This window comes from Ochotona curzoniae, unplaced genomic scaffold (assembly GCF_017591425.1).
Source record: "Ochotona curzoniae isolate NIBS_2020 unplaced genomic scaffold, NIBS_Ocur_1.0 contig_1, whole genome shotgun sequence".
Lineage (NCBI taxonomy): Eukaryota > Metazoa > Chordata > Mammalia > Lagomorpha > Ochotonidae > Ochotona > Ochotona curzoniae.
The window spans coordinates 46,854,693-46,877,909 of NW_024464918.1; the positions used below are offsets into that span (position 1 = coordinate 46,854,693).

At 54.5% G+C, this 23,217-nt stretch overlaps 1 protein-coding gene across 1 annotated transcript; it reads left to right on the forward strand.

Moving 5' to 3' along the window:
- The first annotated feature begins 15,113 nt into the window (after positions 1 to 15,113).
- On the forward strand, positions 15,114 to 19,873 carry LOC121154373 (anomalous homeobox protein-like). The gene is made up of 5 exons (XM_040977325.1): positions 15,114 to 15,522; positions 16,083 to 16,210; positions 18,221 to 18,344; positions 19,038 to 19,209; positions 19,631 to 19,873. Exons 1-5 carry the CDS (start codon positions 15,205 to 15,207, stop codon positions 19,834 to 19,836), a joined length of 948 nt encoding a protein of 315 aa, XP_040833259.1. The 5' UTR covers positions 15,114 to 15,204; the 3' UTR covers positions 19,837 to 19,873.
- Positions 19,874 to 23,217: the final 3,344 nt, after the last annotated feature.

Consider the following 23,217-nt stretch of genomic DNA (forward strand, 5'->3'; position numbering starts at 1 on the left):
GTGGGAGACCCTTTAGTTAAGTCATGAATTATTTGAGAATTTGTTTCAAATTGTGCCTCCCACAAATAACTTCCAAATCAGCCTGGTTGCCAGGCTGACTTGACTCACAGGGCTCTACCACCTGATGTCCTCTGGAAGCCAGAGTGAGAGACACCAGTTTTTGTGAAAGGAGTTTGCTATTTTCATGCTTCATCTCAACTGCCACTCCTCTGGCTCAGGGAAGGGATGCACACAGGTAGACAAATGCAAGCTGGGAGGGTGGCTGAGGCTTCAGGTGTGTCTGTATCCTTGCTGTGTATATGTGGATTTTAAAGCCCGTTTATTTTTGATTTGTGAGACAGCAACAGAGCCCCCGTGCACTGCTTCACTGTGCAGATGCATTGACAGCTGGCGCTGAAGCCAGAAGCCTGGAGCTCAGTCCAGATCTCCCACATGGTTGGCAAGAGCTCAGTGACCTGAACTGTCACCTGCTGCTTCCATGGTCTGCATCAGAAGGGTGGTGGACTTATGAGCTGGCATCAGGACCTGAACTCGGGTATTCTGGTATAGGATGCACATCTTAGCTGCCAGACTAAATGCTCATTACCTCCTACAAAGTTTATTAAAAGTTTATTTATTGTTTGAAAGGTAAAGAAAAAGATCTCCCATCCCCTGGTTCATTCACCAAACACACAACAGCTGGGGCTATACCAGGCTAAACCAAGATGCTGGGAACTCATTCTAAGTCCCACATAATTGACAGGAAGCTAAATACGTCAACCATGGCTTGCTATTTATTTCTTGGGATGGACATAAGCAGATGAACTTGGAGTCTGAGCCGGGCTGCAGTCCCAGGCACTTCAATAAGGGAAACAAGTTAACCATCAGGTAAATATCTGCCCCTCCCCACACTTTATGAAATACCCACATCGAATGCATGTTGCGTGTTTGTGATGATAATGTAGGTCATTTTTATTGTAAGTATTAAGTGTTTATTCATGCAGCCAAAAAATATTGAAGCAAGACATGTAAAAAAGGTGTGCTATTTTAACACATTCATAGTGGAATGAACAAATAGGAACCTAACTGCATGAACCCATGGATCTCCCAAGCAACCTCAGCATCCAGTCCCAGAACCATTGGTTGTAGCCACTGTGGCAATCCTGCAGGTTACGGAGTAACAAACAGCTTCATCGCCCAGCCACTCATGGGACACTCTGGGACACAGAATCTTAGCCACTCGTGGGACACCCTGGGACATCTGCATCCTACAGTTGCGGCCTCATCCCAGCAGGGCCTCTTGGGAATAGCACAGAGCAGGTAGATCTGCCTGGCACCACGCTTATGGTTGCTTCCCCTCTCTCCCTCAGCTGTCCCCACAGTCCTTCCCAGTGGTCTCTCACTGCATTAGTGGGGCCCCTTACTTGGGGCAAGCAGGAGTGGGGAAGGGGCTGCTGTGATTCTCTTCAAGTCCCCACATCTTCTGCAGCTGATGATCCTGGCTCTTTGTGGCTTTCCAACCTGCTCCCCTCTCTCCTCTTCGAGGTCCTCACAGGCCTTGGACTATGTCCATGGGTCATCAGCTGGCCACATGTATCTGAGACCAAACTTCCTTCTGCCAGGTCCCTGCCATAGCTCTGACTTCCGCTCATGTTTCAGCAGACTTGTCCATGTGCTCTGTCTCTGTTGACCCTGTTCTCTCTTGCAATCTGGAAACCTGGGATGGCCATTGGAAGTGGTGCAGCCTTGTGGGACTGAGCTGGGATCCTGTGCTGTCCCCAGGTAGATGGTGGCATGATTGTTTTCAATTGTTGGAGACATGCTTTCTGTGGGAGAATCCCACACACTGGTCGCACAGGTTCTGGGTTGAGTACGGCTGTAATAGTAGGGGAAAACAGTTGGCTTCTTCCTAACCTGGTATGTTCAGATGTTAGTTCTGAGGTAAAGTCAATGTATCTGGTTTTGTAGTGTTTTTGTGCTTTTGGTGTCAGATCTAATGAGCATATGCTCAATGCAAGGGCATGGAGATTTATTTCTGTTTTCATTTAGAGTTTGTAGTTTCACCTCTTACTCTTTTTTTTTTTAAAGATTTATTTTATTTTTATTGGAAAGGCGGATATACAGAGAGGAGAGACAGAGAGGAAGATCTTCTGTCCGATGATTCACTCCCCAAGTGAGCGCAACGGCCAATGCTATGCCGATCCGAAGCCAGGAGCCTCTTCCAGGTCTCCCACACGGGTGCAGGGTCCCAAAGCCTTGGGCCGTCCTCAACTGCTTTCCCGGGCCACAGGCAGGGAGCTGGATGGGAAGTGGGGCCGCCGGGATTAGAACCGGCGCCCATATGGGATCCCGGGCGTGCAAGGTGAGGACCTTAACCACTGCACCACCGCACTGGGCCCTCACCTCTTACTCTTTGTCTTTTGATCCATTTTAGGTTAAGTAGATTATGACGTGTGGATCAAGACATCTGGACAGCCAGGTGGACCAGCACCATCTGTTGAAGACACCCCTCTTTTAAATGTTTCAAATTACACATTCAGTGCAGAGAAAGAATATGACCTAGTTCCCATCTTCTGGTTCTCTCCCAAATACCTGTTAGTGTAGTGGGAGCTTAGAAGGTTGGAGCCAGAAAATCAGACTGGGTCTCCCACATGGGTGGCAGGGACCCAAAGACCATTTTGCATTTCCTCTGTCTCCAGGGTCTGTGTTAACAGGAAGCTGGAGGCAGGAGCTGCAAGTGATCACTAAGCTTGAGCACTGCAGTGTGGGACCCAAATGCCTCGGCTGCTGCCTCAGCTGCCAGGTCAGCTGTCTACTTTGAAGACACCACTCTTCCCCCTTGTAATTTCATTGGGTCCTCGTAAACAATCAATCCACTGCAGACAGCTAGATCCATCAATCAACTCACTGCAGATGTGTGGTTTCATTTCTGTGTCTTCAATTCAATTCTCTGAATGTTTCCATTTATACCAGTATAGGACTTCCTTTGATTTCCATTGTTTTGTGTTCATATTTGAAATGGGTAATTATGACTCTCTTTAATTTGTTTCTTTTTTCAGAATAACTTTGATCTTTAGGTAGGTCTCTTGAAATTCCATATGAACCATGGTATAATTGTTCCAGTGCATGGAACCACACTGAACCTGTAGGTTGCTTTGCTCTGTGGTATGCAAATGTTAAAATGTTTATAAGCGTTCTACTGCATATGTGTGATAGATCTTTGTATTTATTTTATTTAAATCTGTATACTAATATTTTATAATTTCCAGTGTGTAACTCCCATTTTAATTTTATTCATTTTTATGATTGTTGACATTACTTAGAGAAGAATTTTAAAACTTTGCTTCATGCAGGTTCATTTCTGACATGACATGGATTGTTGGATGCTGATGACATTTTCACCTCAATGAGCATGACATCACCAACTCTTCTGCCATGTCAAGGTCTCCTTCCCCTCACTGCCCTGGAGAGGCAGTGCTGAGAGCTGCATGGCTGAACACAGAGGGGAGGGCTGCCCCTTCAGCTTAGGCCTGGGGCTTTCAAGGAGAATCATTGTGTGTGTTTGACCAAATACTCTATCCTGCTGAGGAAATTCTCTCCCTCTTAAAAGATTTATAATTTATTCAGGAGGTAGAGTGACAGAGAAGGAGAGAAGAGAGAACAGAGGTTTTTTTCATACTCTGATTCACTATCAAGATGCCTGCAGCTACCAGGACTTAGCTGGGCAAAAACCAGGAGTCTGAAACTCTATCTTGGTCTCTATTAGGGTGGCAGGAGCTCAAACCTTGAACCATCACCACAGCTCTCCAGAAACATTGTCAGGAAAAGGATCACATGTTAGGTGAGGCATGGATGCAAACCATACATGGAGATGGGGCATGCACCTGCCAAGCAGCAGCCTAACATGCTACCCTGCAATGCTAGGCCTCAAAATGCCCTCCTTGCCTGGCTAATGTGAGTCGATCTTGCAAAGGAGGTGTATTGGTCCCAGCTATTCCATGTCTGCTGGAGAATCAGGTGGAGTGTCCCCTTGCTTTGTGACTGTGGTATCCACATGAACACCGTGTTTGGTGGAGGGTCATGTGGAGTGTCAGTATTTCCGTAATTCTGTCTTTCAAATAAATAAAATGAAACCTCTTTTATTTTTTAAAAGCGTATTGGTGTATTTCCTCATCTGTGGAGTGGTGATAGCAGCAGCATCTCAGAACTATCAAAAACACATGGGCAGAACCCTCAGAAAATGCTCCACAATGGACCCTGGGATGACACTGGGTGGTAGTTCCCCATTCCCCCGGTAATGCAGCAGTTGGGAGGTTGGGCATGGTTTCTCCTCTCCTGATCCCTTCTCCGACATATACAGGAAAAAAAATATATGTAAACAATGGTTTCACCCACCATCCCCTGATCCTCGACCCTTCCCACCCTGATCAACTATGTAAGCATTATCAAAAATAAAATTAAAAAGAAAAAAAGTGTGTTGGTGTATTTGCACATGTGTTGCTTAAGTTGCTTGATGCCAGTGATGTTTTCAGTTAGTGTTGTTTGATGCACAAAAGGTACTACACTGCATATTTGACCTAGGTTACATTTTTTCTCTATTTTTAAAAAAATGTTTAATTAACTAATTTATTTTTGTAGCAAAGGCAGATATATATAGAGAGAGGAGGAGAGATAGAGAAAAATATCTTTTGTCTGATGATTCACTCCCCAAGTGACCAAAACCGCCGGTTTTCGCCGATCCAAAGCTAGCAGCCAGGAACTTCCTCCAGGTCTAACATACAGGTACAGAGGCCCAAGGCTTTGGGCTGTCCTCAACAGCTTTCCCAGGCCACAAGCAGGGAGCTGGATGAGAAGTGGGGCTGCCGAAATTTGAACCATCCCATGTGGTTTGCACATACCACACAAATAATGTTTCATCAGCACTTCGGCCTTGGGGACTCAAGCACAACCCTGAGTTTCGTCTACTTCACAGGGAAGCTGGAAAGGAGCACTCAGTCCGCTGAGAACGTATTGCACTGAGTCAAGGAAGCCACTAGAGGGAGTGAGAAACAGGCTTTTCTGACCAATGTCACACTGATGGTGGAACTGAACACATGTCCTCAGGGATAGGGAATCTAGAGCAGGGCACTTAACCCGCTTCTTCAGGGTGTGCTGACAGCGACCTGGGCTCTACACCCATCCTTAGCCAGATGCCACTGCCCTTTCGTTCACCAGGGAACACTTCACCCTCCACCAGGGCCATCCTGGACTCAAGACTCTTTCTCCTACAGGCCAGCCATGGACCATCGGCCATTGCTGATGTGCCACCTGCAACAAGACATCCCAAGAGTGGATGTCTGTTCCCCACAGAGGTCCTTCTCACCAGAAAAGGTAGAGTAGCAACATGCCTGGATCTCTCGTTTGTGCCTGCCACTCTCACAGCACGCAATGGCATAAGTTGTGCAAGCCAGGGGGAGAGGCAACCTGCATGGTGAAGGAGCTGGTAAAGAAGCCAGCATGGGTGGAGTGATGTCCCAGTGGAGTGGGTCAAGCCTCAGCCTCCCAGGCGGATGGTCTGTATGGGTGCGATTTTAAAGCCTGGCTGCTTCCCCTGCAGTCCAGCTCCCTGCTGGTACTCCTGGGAGAGCAGCAGAGGATGGTGCAGGGGCTTGTGCCCCTGTGGTCCTGTGCCCCTGTGGTCCTGTGGGAGATCTGGAGGAAGCTCCTGGTTCCCGGGCTTGTCCTGGCCCAGCCACTGCTGGCTCTGGTGGTGGTCCCTGGGGAAGTGAGCCAGCAGATGCAAGAAAGATTGCTGCCTCTCCCTCTCTGTTCCTCTGTGTTTCAAAGCAAATAAGATCAAAGCAAATAGGACAGAGGGAGGCAGGTAGGCAGGCAGGCAGGAAGGAGGAGACAGAAAGCTGCTGGGCTCCTGGGAGGGAGCATGCTGTGTGCTGTGCTGTGCGCTGTGCTGTGCTGTGGCTCTAGACTGCTTTTTCCGTGCTAATGCAGACCCTGAGGGCGTGCGTAGGGCTTCCGTCATGGGACTCCTGTGCAACCTCTGTAAATAGTGTTCTTGAGAGAGATTGCCTTTCTGGGCTGCGCTGCTTCCCTTAATTTGGCAGGAGAGCCTGGATGTGCGTCCTGCAGTGAGTGCTATTGGCCACGAGAGGGCGCGTGAAGCTGCCTTTTCTGCCTCTATTCCTCTAGGGCATTCTGAACACTTGAGAGGAGCCTGAGCCATCTTAGGGTCAGGTGGGGAACACAGATGGTGTTTCTGGACACGTGTCATTGGAAGATCAGGGGTCCAAGGCCGAACGGCTTGCATGTCAAGGCCTGGGAGGGAGTGGAAGACCCTTGGGCCTTGCACCAGCCAGGCCCTCTGTGATAGAAAGCGGCAGGGTGCCTTCACCAGCAAGGCACTCTTGGGAGGTGGAGTCCCATGGCAGGGTGCCCACAGGCGCTCTGGGAGCTGGAATCCCATGTCAGGGTTCTCAAAGCCCTGTGGGAACTAGAGTTACCCATCAGCTAACAAGCATTGAATTCAGGAAGTTTAGGTCCCAGGAAACCTTACCACCACTGCTACTCCTTGCAGAGCACCCTGAGATGCAGGCCCCGACAATCTTTAGCAAGTGGAGTGTTCCCCGATGGGATGCGGAGAGGGCTTTATGTATTTTTGCTTGTGTGTGGTGGTGGTTAGGGTTACGGTGATACACCACTCAGCCTTCCTCTGCCTAGCTGGGTGGTGGCTCAGCATATGCGCTCATAAGCCAGGTGAAGGTAGGTGGGCAAGTAGGCACCAGAGGTCACCAGCCACCTAGAATAGGAAGTCCCAGGCCCTAACCCTTACTTGATCCGAAAGCACCCTGGAACATGTGGTCACGCTGCCCAGCCTGGCGTGGGGTACGTTGGGACAGGAATTCCTAATCCAGGCCTTTTGTGAGGAATTTTGGCAAAGGATGTTCTCCAAGGTAGCCTTCCAATGGGCACTCTGGGACAAGAAGCACCATCCTCTTGACTCTCAAAGTGCATCCTGGGACGTGTATTCCCAGCACCTCTCTTCCTGTTGAGCACAGCCGAGCACAGCTGAGAATAGCCTCCCAGGCGGATGGCCTGTATGGGTGCGATTTTAAAGCCTGGCTGCTTCCCCTGCAGTCCAGCTCCCTGCTGGTACTCCTGGGAGAGCAGCAGAGGATGGTGCAGGGGCTTGTGCCCCTGTGCTCCTGTGGGAGATCTGGAGGAAGCTCCTGGTTCCCATGCTAGTCCTGGCCCAGCCACTGCTGGCTCTGGTGGTTGTCCCTGGGGAAGTGAGCCAGCAGATGCAAGAAAGATTGCTGCCTCTCCCTGTCTTGTTGCTCTGTGCTTCAAAGCAAATAGGACAGAGGGAGGCTGGCAGGTAGGCAGGCAGGAAGAGACAGAAAGCTGCTGGGCTCCTGGGAGGGAGTGTGCTTTGCTGTGCTGTGCTGTGCTGTGCTGTGCTGTGGCTCTAGACTGCTTTTTTTCCATGCGAATGCAGACCCCGAGGGCGTGCGTAAGGCCTCTGTCATGGAACTCCTGTGCAACCTCTGAAAAGAGGGTCTTGAGAGAGAATGCCTCTCTGGGCTGGGTCGGCTTCCCTTGATCTGGCAGGAGGAGCGTCCTGCAGTGAGTGCTATTGGCCACGAGAGGGCGCGCAAAGCTGCCCTTTGTATCCCGGGTGGGCTCAGGCCTTCTGAGTGCTAGACAGCCCAGCCCTGAGCCGCCCGGGCGTCAGGTGGGGGTCCCGGACAGGGCTCCCGGACACGTGTCATTAAAAGACCAGGGGTCCAAGGCCGAACGGCCCACATATCAAGGCCCAGGAGGGGGTGTAGGACGCTTGGTGCCTAGCATGAGCCTGGGCCTCTGTGGTAAAAGTGTCAGGGTGCCTTCACCAGCAAGATACTCCATCAGGACACCCAAAGAACTCTGGGAGTTGCAGTCCCATGTCAGTCTGCGTGCCCATGGGCCCTCTGGGAGTTGCAGTCCCACGTCAGCATGCTCAGGGCATTGTGGGAGCTGGGGTCCTACGTCAGCACGCTCAGGGCACTGTGGGAGTTCGAGTCCCACGTCAGTCTGCGTGCCCATGGGCTCTCTGGAAGTTGTAGTCCCACGTCGGGCCACTTAAATACTCTTGCCGCTGGCGTGATGAGGCATTTTGAGAAAAGATGTTCCACTAGGTAGCCTTCGAACGGGCGCTCTGGGACAATAGACACCATCCCCTTGTCTCTCGAGGTGCATTCTGAGACATCTATATTCCCAGCACCTTTCCCCCTCCACCCCCCTACGCCGAGCACAATCGAGCACAGCTGAGCCCAGCTGAGCTCAACGGAGCAGGCATGCAGTGCTGTGTTTGTGTTGCAGTGCAAGGAGATGATCAGGCTTTTATTTTTATTGGAAAGGCGGATATACAGAGAGGAGGAGAGACAGAGAGGAAGATCTTCTGTCCAATGATTCACTCCCCAGGCGGCTGCCACGGCTGGAGCTGAGCCAATCCGAAGCCAGGAGCCTCTTCTGGGTCTCCCACGTGGGTGCAGGGTCCCAGAGCCTTGGACCGTCCTGGACTGCTTTCCCGGGCCACAGGCAGGGAGCTGGATGGGAAGCGGGGCTGCTGGGAGTAGTACCAGCGCCCATATGGGATCCCGGGCGTGCAAGACGAGGACCTTTAACCACTGCGCCACCGCACCGGGCCCAATGGCCAGGCTTTTGGGGCACACTTGGGAACTTGTACTGCAGGTGGCAGAAGTCATGAGCAGGTATGACAGTGGCCAGGGAACCACTTGGGCCTGGACAAGGGAGCGCTTTCAGGGCCTGTGCTCCCAGCAGCACAGGCCTGGACCCCTGGACTGTTTCCCTGCAGCCCTTCCTGGGCTGCCCTGAACCCTTCTTTTGGAGAGGCTCTTTGGGGAGGTGCTCCCCCGTATCCCTGCCCTCTACTCACACACTCGTTACCCCTTCCCCACTTGCCCATGCCTTGGCCGTGCACCCCAGCCCCTCCTGGAGGCCCTCCACAGCTGTCCTGCCTACCCCTGCCCGCTCAGTGCTTGATCCAAGTTGTCCTGATAGACACGGCTTTCCTGCTCACTTGCGTAGTGCTGGTCTCTGGCAACAGGTCTGTTATCCTCCTGCTTTTTGGCAGAAGCCCTGCCCTTCCTTGTGGGTGTCTTCAGGCTCCAGGCCTTCTCCGGCGCTCTCTCTGGTGGCTCCACACCCATTTTCACAAGACACTTTCCTACCTGGTCGCTCGACAGCTCAAGGCCACGTGGATGGCCGCGGCCTCCCCACAATGACCTGCTTGCTTGCTTGCTCTTCGTGTGTCAGTGCTCATGACCCCCTTTCCCAGGTGCTGGAGTCTGTCCCTGCCCTCCTGCCTGCCTGCCCACTGTCTTTCTCTCCTACAGGGCCTGTGTGTGTATGTGTGTGTGTGTGTGTCCATGAGGGCCCACAAGCCTCCTCTTGCCACAACCTCGGTGGCATGGGTGTCCAGCGTGGCCTCCCATGCCATCTCCGGGCATGGGCTCATGAGGACCCCTTTCCCTTTAAAGTCAGGGGCTCCGAGGAAACACTCGAGGGCTTAGGCATCCCTGTCGTGTGCATTTGAGGCAGGAATTTGGCCCCACGGCCTCCAGCCAGATGCTGCTGCCCTCTTGTTCACCAGGGAACGCTTCACCCTCCACCAGGGCCATCCCGGACTCAAGACTCTTTCTCCTGCAGGCCAGCCGTGGACCATCGGCCACCGCTGATGTGCCACCTGCCACAAGACACCCAACGGCTGATGTGTGTTCTCCACAGAGTTCCTTCTCACCAGGACAGGTAGAGTAGCAACATGCCTGGATCCCTCCTTTGTACCGGCTGCTCTCACAGCACGCAACGGCATAAGTTGTGCAAGCCAGGGGGACAGGCACCCTCACCAGTCTGGTGAAGGAGCTGCTGAAGAAACCATCAAGGGGTGGAGTCGGGTGCTGTGGGGTGGTGCTGTAGGGTGTTGTCCCAGTGGGTCAAGCCTCAGCCTGCCAGGCGGATGGTCTGTATGGGCGCTATTTTAAAGCCTGGCTGCTTCCCCTGCGGTCCAGCTCCCTGCTGGTACTCCTGAGAGAGCAGCAGAGGATGGTGCAGGGGCTTGTGCCCCTGTGCTCCTGTGGGAGATCTGGAGGAAGCTCCTGATTCCCAGGCTTGTCCTGGCCCAGCCACTACTGGCTCTGGTGGTGGTCCCTGGGGAAGTGAGCCAGCAGATGCAAGAAAGATTGCTGCCAGTTAAACTGCATAACCACCTGGAAAGTGCACAATCCAGGAGTGAGAGACCTGGGAGGGAAATAGTGGGTTCCCCCCCTCTTGGGTTACGACTTCCACGGGTTGGCACAAAAACTAGGACAGGGGTTGGGGTGGCTAGACAGAGAGGCACTCATCAACACCCGTGAGGGCTTGGTTGTTGAGCTGCTTAGATGGATCTAAACTTCTCTCCATTTGCCGTGTACGAGAGCCAAGGGGGATGTGGGACAGACTACACTGGTCTGCTACACATACTGGCAAACCAGGGTAGGGGGCAGGCCTGGTGGGGGTTATTGTGGGTTGCTCTCACCAGGCTGCAGCTCCCACGGGTTTATGTGAGGGCCAAGTATGCGCTGTGCAGAACCAGTCTGGACTGCAACACCCATTGGTTCCAGTGGAAAGCAGGGCTGAAAACAGAACCAACCCGGCAATTGCAACCACCAGCTGACCAGGGTGATGGACTGTGCCGGACCCTGTACTTGCTGGTGCATACAAGAATCTGGCCTGGGAACACCTCAGACGAAGTTTCTTTGGCGATCTCCCCAATTGAAATGCCAGACTCAGAACCCTAACCATGAAAGGACAGAAGATGGAACAAGTTAATCAACCACCTCAGCTATAGGTTGGCAACAAAATACCGGGCAAATAGAGACGCTATGATGGACAATGTCAATCAGTGGATTTTTCAACGACCTCATCGTGTTTGGAGGGGCGAGATTGGTAGCGATTCATAACTGGTGAACTATTGAAACCTCTTGAGCGAATATCTCAGAGCATGCCCCACTTGCAGGACTTGCTTGGGGTTAGGGTTATATCCGCCTTTCCAATGAAAAAATAATAAAAATAAATCTTTAAAAAAAAAAAAGCATCCCATATAGCCTCCATTTCCCATACAGCTCCCTGCTTGTGGCCTGGGAAAGCAGTAGAGGACGGTCCAAAGCCTTGGGACCTTGCGCCCATGTAGTAGACCTGGAAGAAGCTCCTGGATCCTGGCTTCAGATCGGCTCAGCTCTGGCAGTTGTGGCCGCCAGGGGAGTGAACCAGAGGACAGAAGATCTTTCTCTCTGTATCTCCTTCTTTCTGTATATCTGTCTTCCCAATAAAAACAAATCTTAAAAATCCCTGAAGTCACAGGAGAAGAGATGCCCACAAAACAATATGGGAGAGGGGGCCCAGCACGGTAGCCTAGTGGCTGAAGTCCTTGCCTTGCGTGCCTGGAGTTCCCATATGGGCACTGGTTCGTATCCCCACAACCCACACTTCCCATCCAGCTCCCTGCTTATGGCCTGTGAAAGCAGGTGAGGACGGCCCAAGCCCTTGAGATCGTATCCTGCACCCATGTGGGAGACCTCAGAGAGGCTCCTGGCTCCTGGCTTCAGATCAGCTCAGCTTCGACCATTGCAGTCACTTGGGGAGTGAATCATTGGATGGGGGAATCTTCCTGTCTTTCTTCCTGTGTATTTGACTTTGCAATAAAAATAAATAAATCTTTAAAAAGAAATTTGGGAGAGAAACTAGTTGGAGTCACTCTATGCGTATCAGGAAATGTACATTGAACAGAAAGCTCAGAGGTGTGGCATATGCAAGGGCACATACAGGCAGCTGTTTCACACACACAAAGCAGAAAATACAGAACTCTGAATTCAGCCACCCTACAAAAATTTCCATAAATAAGTCATATGTTTTATTTAAAGATTTATTTTTATTATTATTTTTTTTATTGGAAAGGCGATATACAGAGAGGAGAGACAGAGAGGAAGATCCTCCGTCCGATGATTCACTCCCCAAGTGAGCGCAAGGGGCCGATACTATGCGGATCTGAAGCCAGGAGCCTCTTCCGGGTCTCCCACGTGGGTGCAGGTTCCCAAAGCTTTGGGCCGTCCTAGACTGCTTTCCCAGGCCACAGGCAGGGAGCTGGAAGGGAAGCGGGGCTGCCGGTGCCCATATGGGATCCCGGGCGTGCAAGGCGAGGACCTTTAACCACTTGCGCCACCACGCCGGGCCCAATAAGTCATATGTTTTAAAAGTTTATACACATAGGGCCCGGCACGATGGCCTAGGGGCCAAAGTCCTCACCTTGAACATGCCAGGATCCTATATGGGCTCTGGTTCTAATCCTGGCAGTCCCGCTTCTCATCCACCTCCCCGCTTGTGGCCTGGGAAAGCAATCGAGGACATCCTAAATCTTTGGAACCCTGCACCCACATGGGATACCCGGAAAAAGCTCCTGGCTCCTGGCTTTGGATTGGCTCAGCTCCAGCCATTGCGGCCGCTTGGGGAGTGAATCATTGGACGGAAGATCTTCATCTCTGTCTCTCCTCTTCTCTGTATATCTGCCTTTCCAATAAAAATTAAAAAAAATTGTATTCAAGTCTGACCTGGCCCACCTTGGAAACCTACGTGGTCGGTCTGCAGCACAAGAGTCATGTGTCCCCGCACGCAGGGGCGAGGCCAGATCGTGGGGGCCGGTGTTGACGACAGGTGCCTAATGTCTTCCTCGGTGCGGTGGTCACTAGGGCTCAGGCCCAAGGGTCTGAACCCCTCCCTGTCCACAAGCAGAGCCCTTTTTGGGGCATTCAGAACCGTGCGCGTGTGGATTCCAATAGCGCCTTCTCCGGGGAGGCTGGGGACGGGGAGCGGGTCTCGGGGAGCAGCGCCCAGCGCCGGGAAACCGGGAGAGGGGCGAGCGCGTGGGGCGAGCGCGTGGGGCGAGCGCGCCTCTTCCCGCCCGCCCCGGGCAGAGGGCTCCCACCCCAGGCAGCTCCACTCCTTCCGGCTGCCCCTGAGAGCCCCCGCCCCGCCAGTCTCCCCCTCGTGATTGGCCGCGGGTGGATACATTGAGCGACCACTCCAGTCCTGGGCCAGCGGGCGACGGTGCCTCCGGTCCCGCGGGAGTGAGGAGCTGGTGCGGCACGTCCGCGCAGCGGAAGCGGGAAGTGGACGGTATTGCAGGTGAGTCGGCGTGGCGGGCGGGAGCCCTGGACGCCCAGCACGGGGTGTGAGCCTGGGCCTCCACCCGGGGCTGCACCCGGACCGAGAGCAGCGAGAGCAGCGAGAGCAGCGGGCACGGTAGGGCAGGGTCGGTGAGCCCGGTGGAGGCCCCAGTGCGCGCTTCTTCCTTGCCGTCTGTCTTCCGGAGCTCCCCCACCTCCACCGCCCTGGTCTCCCGGAGCCCCGGTTTCTCTGAGGACGCGGGTCCAGGGCTTGGGACGCTGGCGCCGGGAGTGAAGACCCGTGAGAAGGTGACCCCGTGAGGGGGCGTCGGGACCGGGTCAGGGGGCGTCGGGACCCTGAGGGGGCGTCGGGACCGGGTGAGGGGGCGTCGGGACCCTGAGGGGCATTGGGACCGGGTGAGGGGGCTGACCGGGTGAGGGGGCGTCGGGACCCTGAGGGGGTGTCGGGACCTTGAGGGGGCGTCGGGACCGGGTGAGGGGGTGTCGGGACCCTGAGGGGGTGTCGGGACCCTGAGGGGGCGTCGGGACCGGGTGAGGGGGCGTTGGGACCCTGAGGGGGTGTCGGGACCCTGAGGGGGCGTCGGGACCGGGTGAGGGGGCGTTGGGACCCTGAGGGGGTGTCGGGACCCTGAGGGGGCGTCGGGACCCTGAGGGGGCATTGGGACTGGGTGAGGGGGCGTCGGGACCGGGTGAGGGGGCGTTGGGACTCTGAGGGGGTGTCGGGACCCTGAGGGGGCGTCGGGACCCTGAGGGGGCGTCGGGACCGGGTGAGGGGGCGTTGGGACCCTGAGGGGGCATTGGGACCCTGAGGGGGCATTGGGACCCTGAGGGGGTGTCGGGACCCTGAGGGGGCGTCGAGACTGGGTGAGGGGGCGTCGGAATCCTGAGGGGGCATTGGGACCGGGTGAGGGGGCGTCGGGACTGGGTGAGGGGGCATTGGGACCGGGTGAGGGGGCGTCGGGGCATTGGGACCGGGTGAGGGGGCATTGGGACCCTGAGGGGGCATTGGGACCCTGAGGGGGCGTCGGGACCCTGAGGGGGCTTCGGGACCGGGTGAGGGGGCGTCGGGACCCTGTGGGGGCGTTGGGACCCTGAGGGGGCATTGGGACTGGGTGAGGGGGCGTCGGGACCCTGAGGGGGCATCGGGACCGGTTGAGGGGGCGTCGGGACCAGGGTTGTGACCGGGTGAGGGGGCGTCGGTACCCTGTGGGGGCTGACCGGGTGAGGAGGTGCTGGGACACGGGTTGAGGATATGTGAGGAGCTGCTGGGACTCGGGGTCGGGACCCAGTGAGGAGGCGGTGAGGGGTCAGGACCCCATGAGGAGAGAGCTGGCACTGTAGTGAGACCTGGCGGTGGCACAGGGCACCAGGCGAAGTGGAGGCCTAGGCTTTAGCCCGGGAGCGTTTTTGGTAGGCTCTGGGTACAGACCCCGTTGCTCATGGCCGCCCTTTCCGGGCTAACCTGTGGAAGCTGAGCGTTTTCAGTGAGCAGCAGCGGCAGTGGGCAAGTGCCCCGGAACGCCTTGGGGGCCTCCCCGAGGAAACAGAATCAAGTTTATCTCATGCGGAAAAGGGAGGCTCAGGGAAGTCAGGTGACTGGGGGCAGGCTCTGGAGTAACAGTTAAGTCTGCTGGGGATCCCACCTATCGTTGTGAGGTATCTGGGTTCAAGCCTGGCCCCCAACTGCACCCTGGGAGGCAGGGAAGCAGCGGGTGATAGCTCAGGTGCAGGTGGTCGGTTTGTGTTGTCCACGTGGGAGGTCCATACTAATTTTCACCTGGCTTTGCATAGCCTCTTGTGGATATTTGGGGAGTAGACTAGCAGGAGTTCTCTCCCCACCTCATTCCAATGACATCAGTAATAGTGTTGACAAAGAGGTGGACTAGTGCTGGTCACTCTCCCGTGGGGTCACCCTCTCAGGATTCAGACTTTTTCTGGTGGAGGGTAGAAGGAAATTTTGCAGGCGTGTGGTCCTTGGCCATTCCCAGTTGGGCACCACAGCTGATCTGGCATGGAGGTTGCAGTGTGGCCTGCTGTGTGCACATGGTCTGATCTTGGTCTTTGTTGGCAGAGTGGCATGATGCAGAGCTTCTTGATGTTGCTGAGGGAGCACGGGAACACCCACCCACCCCCGGCGGAGCTGGTGCCCCTCGCGGGCAGCCTATGCCATGACATCCAAGATGACCTCACTCAGATGCAGCCTTTGGTTTCTGCCATTCTGGACAGCCAGCTGTGCCCGCACCTCCTGGACAATGCAGATGTGGCCCTGGTGTGTGCCCGTGTCCTGGCCCAGCAGGAGCAGCAACAGGCGGCCTGCCGGCTTCTGGAGGTACATGTGGGCTCAGTGGCCATTGGAAGGAGGGGCAGGGTGCACCATTCAAGCATTATCCATATGCCGGGAGCTAGCAATGAGTTGCTGGCCCACATCTCACAGACCAACCCCTTAGGGCTGCCTGGGAGAGGTGTTTTATACAAAGATTAGTTCCGGTAATTCTCACTTGAGTGAGTTACAAGCAGCTTGGGAATCTGAGTACTGGATGTGCATCAAGTGGTGCCAGCTCATAAACACAGCAGGTGGAGTGAAACCTGATTTCTTTCTGGCTTTGAAGCGCTGACAGTGATCAGATGGCCAGGTACACCCATCATCACCCCGGTCCCCAGTCTGGCGGCACCTGGAATCCCTCTCAGTATGTCATTCCCTCTGCAGGAGGCCAAGACCTTGCTCTGTGCAGTTGATGCCTCCCTGGCCGCTTGATGTCACTTGTTCCAGGTTCTAGCTTGTGCCTGTTTATTCCTTTCCCACTGTAGCCCTCAGCACTGCTAACCGTGGGTCCATCCAGACCTGGTTCTTCCTACCAACATGTGGCTTTAGTGGACTCTCCTTGACAGGGTTGTCGGGTGCCAGGAGGCAGCCGTGAGCTGGTGCAGCTCTGGAACGACATTCACTACGACCTGGCCAGGAGGAAGCTGGGTGTGGCTGCGCTGACCCCGGTGCAGAAGTTCCGCTGCAGGAAGAGGTACTGCTGGGCTTTAGCTCTGTGTGTCAGGGGCTCCTGAGGGGTTGGCCATGCCCTTACGTTATTTTCTGTTGCCAAGCAAGGCTCACAGGTCTTGTTCTGAGTGCTACCCCACCCCTCCCTGTGGCTCCTGGAAGAAGAGATGGATTGTACTACAGAGGCTTGCTTGCAGGGAGGCCAATGTGAGGCAAGTCCTTCAGAGTCCAGCAGTCAGTGAGCCTGGGACCGCTAGGGCTGTGTGACCCACCACACAGAGGCTGACAGCCTGCCAGTGGAAGCCCAGCAGAGGCAGCCACTTGGTGACCAGTGTAGGGGTGGCATCCTGTCACTCAAGCTGTTTGGGGAGCACTCCCTGGGTCTGGATGCTGGGGCACCCTAGGCTTTGCTTTCCTGCAGGTGGCACTGACATGAGACCACGAAGTGCTAGCGGATCGATCATCGCTAGCAGGCAGGTCTCTGCAGAGACCGTGGTCTGAGGGGGCTGGGCTGTGGGGAGGGGCTTCTTCAGTGTTGGTAGTGCAGGTCTATCCCAGCCTTGGAAGGAGACCCTACCTGAGGGATGGTGGTGGTCTTGTGAGCACCAGTGTTTAAGGCAGAGGGAGTGGCAACCTCAGAGGTCTGGCTTAAGACCTCTGGTTTAGGGGATGTCCGCTGGCTGAAGGGGTGTTCACAGCCTTTGGAAAATGCAGCAGTGACCTTCGCCTGTAACCATAGGGACAGGTGGTGGCTGAATTTTCACCTGCGGGGAGAGTGACTGATGAACCACAAGGAGAGCCCAGGGCTGTATTCTGATGGTGCTGGCTGACCCTGAGGGCTGTCAGGAAGGGTGGTGTCTCTTTGCGGCTCAGGCGTTGTCCAGGACCCAAATCATGGCCCAAGAACAGTTGTATGCAGTGAAAAGGGAAGAGATTCCAGGGCTTTTGGCCCTGGGTTGGAACCAGGAGTGTGGTGGTTCTTGTTAAGGCACACAGGGCAGGGGTGGGGTGAGTGGTTCCAGGGAGATGAGCTGCATTTGGGATGTGTAAGGTGCCCACTGCATTATGTACGTCCACATAGGCTTTGCAGCTGAAATCTTCAACTGAAGTGATATTTGTCCTCAGTAGAAATGAAGATATATTCAGTGGTGGCGAAAAACTGTGACCAACTTGGACATGTCCCCTGCCTAGCTCCAGGAGGCTTCAATCTCAGGAGTAGTGCTGGGGATGTTGTCCAGTGGCCTGAGCAGCCTAGCTGCTCCTCATACCCCCTGCAGTGGTCAGCTGAGGAGTGGCCAGGGGGTGAGGGGAAGTGCGGGGTGTGGCATGCAGGGAGGGAAGTCCAGGGTGATAAAGGAGAACAGCAGTGACCCTCTGCTGCCCGTGGTGAGGGGAGGAGCTGGCTCAGTGACCCTGGGTGAAGCTAGAGAAGTTTTACTGGGAGAGCCCTGACTGAGGCAGCAGCCGGAGGGCTGGGGGGAGGTGAGAGCCGCCAGAATGTTTACCAGCCCCGATGCCTCTGGTGCAAGAAACACTTGAATTGGAATGGAATCTGGAAAGTCCTTAGGGAGGCAGGGAAGTGGAGCCAATACACAGAACATCAGCTGCAGCCTCATTGCTGGGGTCCCCATGTGTTTGAGGGGTGCAGTGGGCTGGCAGGCGCCATGGTGGCAAGTCAGTGATGATAACTCAGTGAAATCTAGGGAGGAAGTGCTGGGCAGAGAAGGGCGCAAGGGTATGGGGGTGGGGCTGCACTGAGAGATGGGTGGGAAGGCCAAGGACTTTGCCTCATAAGTCCCATGGGCAGACAGGGAGGACAGGGAAAAGCCACATGGAAATGTGAAAACATAGGGGTGGGAACCCAGATCCTGGAGCCCTCTTTGGGGGTCTTGGGGCTGAGCTCCCCGCCATGGCCTGCAGGTGTGTGGGTTAGACGCTGATTTTCACTTGTGGGACAGCCTTGCCTCAGAAATGTTGCTGTCACAGGGCAGGGGACCGCTGGGCCCCCTCACTGTGCTGTTCTCATCTCCTCCAGGAATCCCCCACCCGCAGGCCTCTGCCCGGATGGCCTCAAGAGTCGGAACTTCCCCAGAGAGGTCCGCAGGAGGCTTCAAGACTTTGCCTTGGCCGTGAGCATTAACCCCAGCAAGGCTCAGCGGGTAAGAACAGGTGGAAGCCTTACCTCTGCCTCAGCTGCCTGTCCCTGGGCCTTTGCCCCCACGCCTGTTCTTTATCCTCTTTTGGGAGGGCGTGCCCTGTGCCTAGTCTACAGAGGGCAGTCCCAGTCGCCTTCTTAGGTTCTCAGTGTGGCTGTAGGCATGGAGGCTGAGATGGCTGGTACTGGGTGTGGGTTGAGGGTAGGGGCATTGGCCCACAGTGCCTGGTTCCTGCTCCCTCAGCACATCCGTCCCGCGGTCGCATGGCTCCTCCTGGTGGCCTCTCCTGTCTGCTGCTTACTGGGCTGGGTCCCCCCTCTCTGCTGGGGCTTTTGCTCAGGGTCGCCCCATGTGTGGGGTGCATGGTGCTGGGGGCGGTGACTGCACACAGCGGGCCCCTCCCGAGGTTCAGGACACTGTGGGCCTGCTCTGCAAGGTTCAGGACACTGCGGGCCTGCTCTACAAGGCCTGCTGAGGCTCGGCTCCCTACGACGCTTGGCCTGGCCTGACTCCCGAACTGAGCCTGGGCCTGGGAGGTGTTGTGTCTTCTCCAAGCAGGTGGCTAGGAGAGGCCCTGGTCAGCCACCAGTGCAGCTGGTGCCGATTCTGCTGCCTTTGGAGAGGTCAGCTTGGTTTCTGTGGAAGTGTGGGCACGGACCAGGAGTTAACAAAGCTAATTGTGCTGTTTTCGGACAGGAGAGTTTGGCTTTGGAGACAAGCTTGACTGCAGAGCAGGTCTACAACTGGTTTGCTAATTACCGGCGGTGCCAGCAGTCCCTGCTCCAGCATGTGCAGCCAGCCCAGCGGGTGGTGGCCGAAGACCCCAGTACAAAGGAGAGACGTCTGGACCGCTGGTGTCATTGGTCCGGTGGGTGTCTCCAAGGCCCTAGCATCATGGTATCTGGAGGTTTGCTTTCTGACAAGCCCCCTCGTTGCATTAACTGTTACGGGACACTGGAACAGGGGCACTGTGGCTATAGGTGCAGACCTCACCAATGTTCAGCACAGTCAAGACCTCACCTGGTGGCCAGCTAATCCTGAAGGTAGAGAGAGTCAGACTGTGCCGAGGAATGGTGTAGGTGAGGTTGTAGGTGCCCGGCCCCCCACCCGTGTGCCCAGATTGCCATGTGGAGATAGATGGGCATCGGTGTGGGGATCAGGGAGTAGATGTGGGTCTGGGGATAGCTCACAGCAAAGATTGATGACCCAGTGGCCACACCCTGCTCTACTTGCTGGAAGGGAGGCCGAGATAGAGTCACGAAGCCTCTCCTTCCCTCTGTTTTTTCCAGCCTGGCCCAGGGACGGCGTACCTCCGCAGTCTCCAGACGCCCTCCAAAGACCTTGGGAGGCCCTGGCCCTGGTCACAGACCTTCCTGGAGCTGAGACGATCTCAAGGCCCCTGGCTCCCAGGTACTGTTGTCCTCACGTGCTATGGGGCCATCTCACCTGTTCGTTCGCCTTCTCAGCTGAAGGTGAGGATGGGGAGTGGGCATGAGTGTGCTGGGGCCACCGCACAGGTACCAGGTCAGTGACTGCTGATTGATTGGAGGAAGGGAAGCCACATCAGAGACAGAGCAGCTGTGACTCTGGAACCTGACATGGAGTGAGGCCCACCTTCATGTGTGTTTGGGAAAAGGGGGGAGATTGACTTCGCCTGCAGACGACCCCAGCTTTTGTGGTTTGTGAGTCTGCTGTAGTCTGTCTGTTGTGCATTCCGTGCAGTCAGCACCTTTCTCCTTTGCAGAATGCTGTCTGAGCACTCTGCTTTGTGTACTGCCAGGAAGACCTCGCAGAAGTAATGTGGGAAGGAAGAAGCTGAGCACCTGTAGCAGGCATTTTTGAACCTTGGAGAAGAAGTATATGGCTTTATTACAGGAAAACCAAGTGCACTTTTTAAAACAATATATTTGAAAGGAGAACAAGAGATTTTTTTTCTATTTTATGGTTCATTTCCCAAATGGCTTCAACAGTTGGAGCCAGGCGAGGCCAAAGCCAGGAACCAGCTCTTTCCGGGTCTTGCACTTGGGTGGCAGGGGTCCAGGCACCCAGGGCATCTTTCATTGCTTCCCCAGGTATATTGCTGGGGAGGTAACTTGGAAGTGGAGCAGCTGAGACTGCTGGGTCCAGTATGGGATGTCAGAGTTGCAGGCCACAGCTTAACCCAACACACTTCAACACCAGCTTCGAAAGAGTGTAAGTGAACCAAGAATCCAAGCTCAGACCAAGGCTGAGGCTGAGTCCTGAGGGCAGCTGGGGGTGTGGTTTCCTAGTGGTGAGGTGTCCAGAAGTCACCTAGGGGGAGGCCATGCTGCTGCTAAGTGAAGGATTTTTAAGCGTGTAGTGTTTTTTCTTGGCTTATTTAGTTAGTCCTTCTCACAGTAGGCAGATAGAGAAAAGGAGGAACAGGTCATGAAAGAGTTTTAGAATTTGATTTTTGCTGCTTTTCCAACCAGCCCATATTTGCTGCCTCATAAAGATAAGGAAAGTACAGAGAGCTCAGTGTTTGTCAGCTGTGGGCCTGAGGTTCATGTCAGGTCTGATCGTTAGGTCACACGCTTGTGTTGCATGTGGTCCCTCCTGAGGACATTTGTACCTGGGCCTCTGGTAGGTTCGTATGACCTCGATTCCAGCTGTAAAATGGTGTGTTACTGAAGTCAAGGGAGGGGATGCAGTGAGCGTTCCTTGAAATGCAATGCTTCGTTACCAACTTCTGCCTTGTATGCCTTTAAAATCAACTGGCATTTATTTTCTGGACTATTGGGCTTTTGCTAATCATGTTAAGTTGCCAACACTGCATTGAAGCTCATTGTAAATAAACTATGAATGCTTTTGTGGTTGGTCTTCATGAAGTATCTCTGGAAGCCAGGTCTGGTGTAGTCTAGCCCTGGGTCTGGCGTTGCAGTGTGGTGCGTAAAGCTGCCCCTGCAGTGCCGCCATTCTGTGTGGTTGCTGGTTTAAATTTTAGTTGCTTCCTGCTGATAGCCTGGGAAAGCAGCAGAGGATGGACCAACTCCCTGGGTCTTTGCACCCATGTGGGAGACCCAGATGGAATTCCTGGCTTCAGACCAGCTCAGCCGAGCCATTTGGGAAATAAACCAGTGGATGGAAGATTTGTCTCTATGTGTTTTCTTTCTCTTTCTATAATTCTGCCTTTCAAATTAATCAATCTTTTACATAAATGTCTTTTGTATTTCTAGATTTTTTTCTTAGGAATACAGTCCTTGTAGTGGCAGTCATAGGTTTAGAATAGGGGCCTGGCGCGGTGGCGCAGTGGTTAGGGTCCTCACCTTGCATGCCCGGGATCCCATATGGGCGCCGGTTCTATCCCGGCAGCCTCGCTTCCCTTCCAGCTCCCTGCCTGTGGCCCGGGAAAGCAGTCGAGGACGGCCCAAAGCTTTGGGACCCTGCACCCGCGTGGGGAAGAGGCTCCTGGCTTCGGATCGGCATAGCATCGGCCGTTGCGCTCACTTGGGGAGTGAATCATTGGACGGAAGATCTTCCTCTCTGTCTCTCCTCTCTGTATATCCGCCTTTCCAATAAAAAAAATAATAAAAATAAAGAAAACCCTTCTTCTTAAAAAAAAAAAAAAGAATAGGAGCAGTGTGTTAGTGCTGTGCTGGGCCCTGCAGCCTTTGTGGTTGAACCTAGACGAGCCTACATTGTGTAGCCCCCACTGTCGACTGAGGGACAGTCTTTGCTATGTTTTCCAGGTTCCTGCAGGGTGGTGAGATGCACCAGGAAGAGCATGGCCATGATCCTGCCTCCGTCCTCACCATCTGCCCTGGCTCTGGTCTCTGCACTCTGCCTGCCAACAGTAGTGTTGTGGAGCCCTCTCTGGTGGCCTCTGAATCATGGTTGATGTCCCTTGCGCTTGCATCCTCCAAGGATATTTCCTTGCAGGCTGGACATCTGGTCCCCAGTCACAGGCAGGACTTTGTGATGCACCCTTTAGATGATGCTCTGGCTGTGTCTGTTGCTGCCCTCAGCGATCCTAACCTTACAGGTGAGTCTACTTGGAGCAGACCGTGTCTGCACCCGGTACTGACCTACTTAGATCCTGTTTGTTGGTGGGGAGAGCCAGGCTCTTCTGCTGGGACTCCTGGTCTTTAATTAGACCCAGACTCAGTGCCACCATAGCAGAGACTGCCCCACAGGCATCCTGGATCACTCATCCTCTCTTGTAAAGAATGTGTGCCCAAGCCTGAGAAGCAGGAGAGTTTCCACCCTTCATTCCCCTCTGTGGTGCTTGACTCAGCTGGGGCACCGACTGCTGGAGGAGGCCTGAGCTGCATAGACCCCTCTGTTAGCGTACTAGTGTCTCTTACTACCACTTAGCTGTCAGTGACATTTAAGAATATTTAGACATGGTTTGTACTCATCAAATGTAATGGAGTTGGAGTCCCTACCTTGTGAATCACAGTGCATTCACCCCCCTTTCTTACTGCTCAATGCATGGGTACCTCTCTGCAGTGTCTATTTGTTGGGAAGGTAGATTGGCAGAGTGAGAGAAACAGAAAGATGGCTTCCACTTGTCAGTTCATTCCCAAATGGTCACAACACGAGCTCTGGGCCACACCACGGCCAGGGGTTGGCAATTCCATCCTGGCCTCCCACAGGAGTGGCAGGCAGCCTGGCTTGGGCCATGTTCCCTACCTTCCAGGCACATTAGCAGGAAGCTGAATGAGAAGCAGCCAGAATGGAAGCTGGCGTTCCAGTGTGGGACACCAGCAGGTGCTACAGGCTGCCTTCTGAGCTACTGTGCTGCAGCACCAGACTTGCTTTTGTTTCTTACAGTTGTGCTTTTTTATTTTAAAAAAACATTGTCGGACCTGGCAGCGTGGCCTAGCGGCTAAAGTCCTCGCCTTGAACGCACCAG

What these genes read in the sequence shown, in the direction of transcription:
- LOC121154373 (XM_040977325.1), top strand. Translation starts at nt 15,205, where the DNA reads ATGGAGGTTGCAGTGTGGCCTGCTGTGTGCACATGGTCTGATCTTGGT. An exon ending in CGGCCTGCCGGCTTCTGGAG is followed by an intron (nt 15,523 to 16,082) that starts GTACATGTGGGC and finishes TCTCCTTGACAG; the next exon opens with GGTTGTCGGGTGCCAGGAGG. An exon ending in AAGTTCCGCTGCAGGAAGAG is followed by an intron (nt 16,211 to 18,220) that starts GTACTGCTGGGC and finishes CATCTCCTCCAG; the next exon opens with GAATCCCCCACCCGCAGGCC.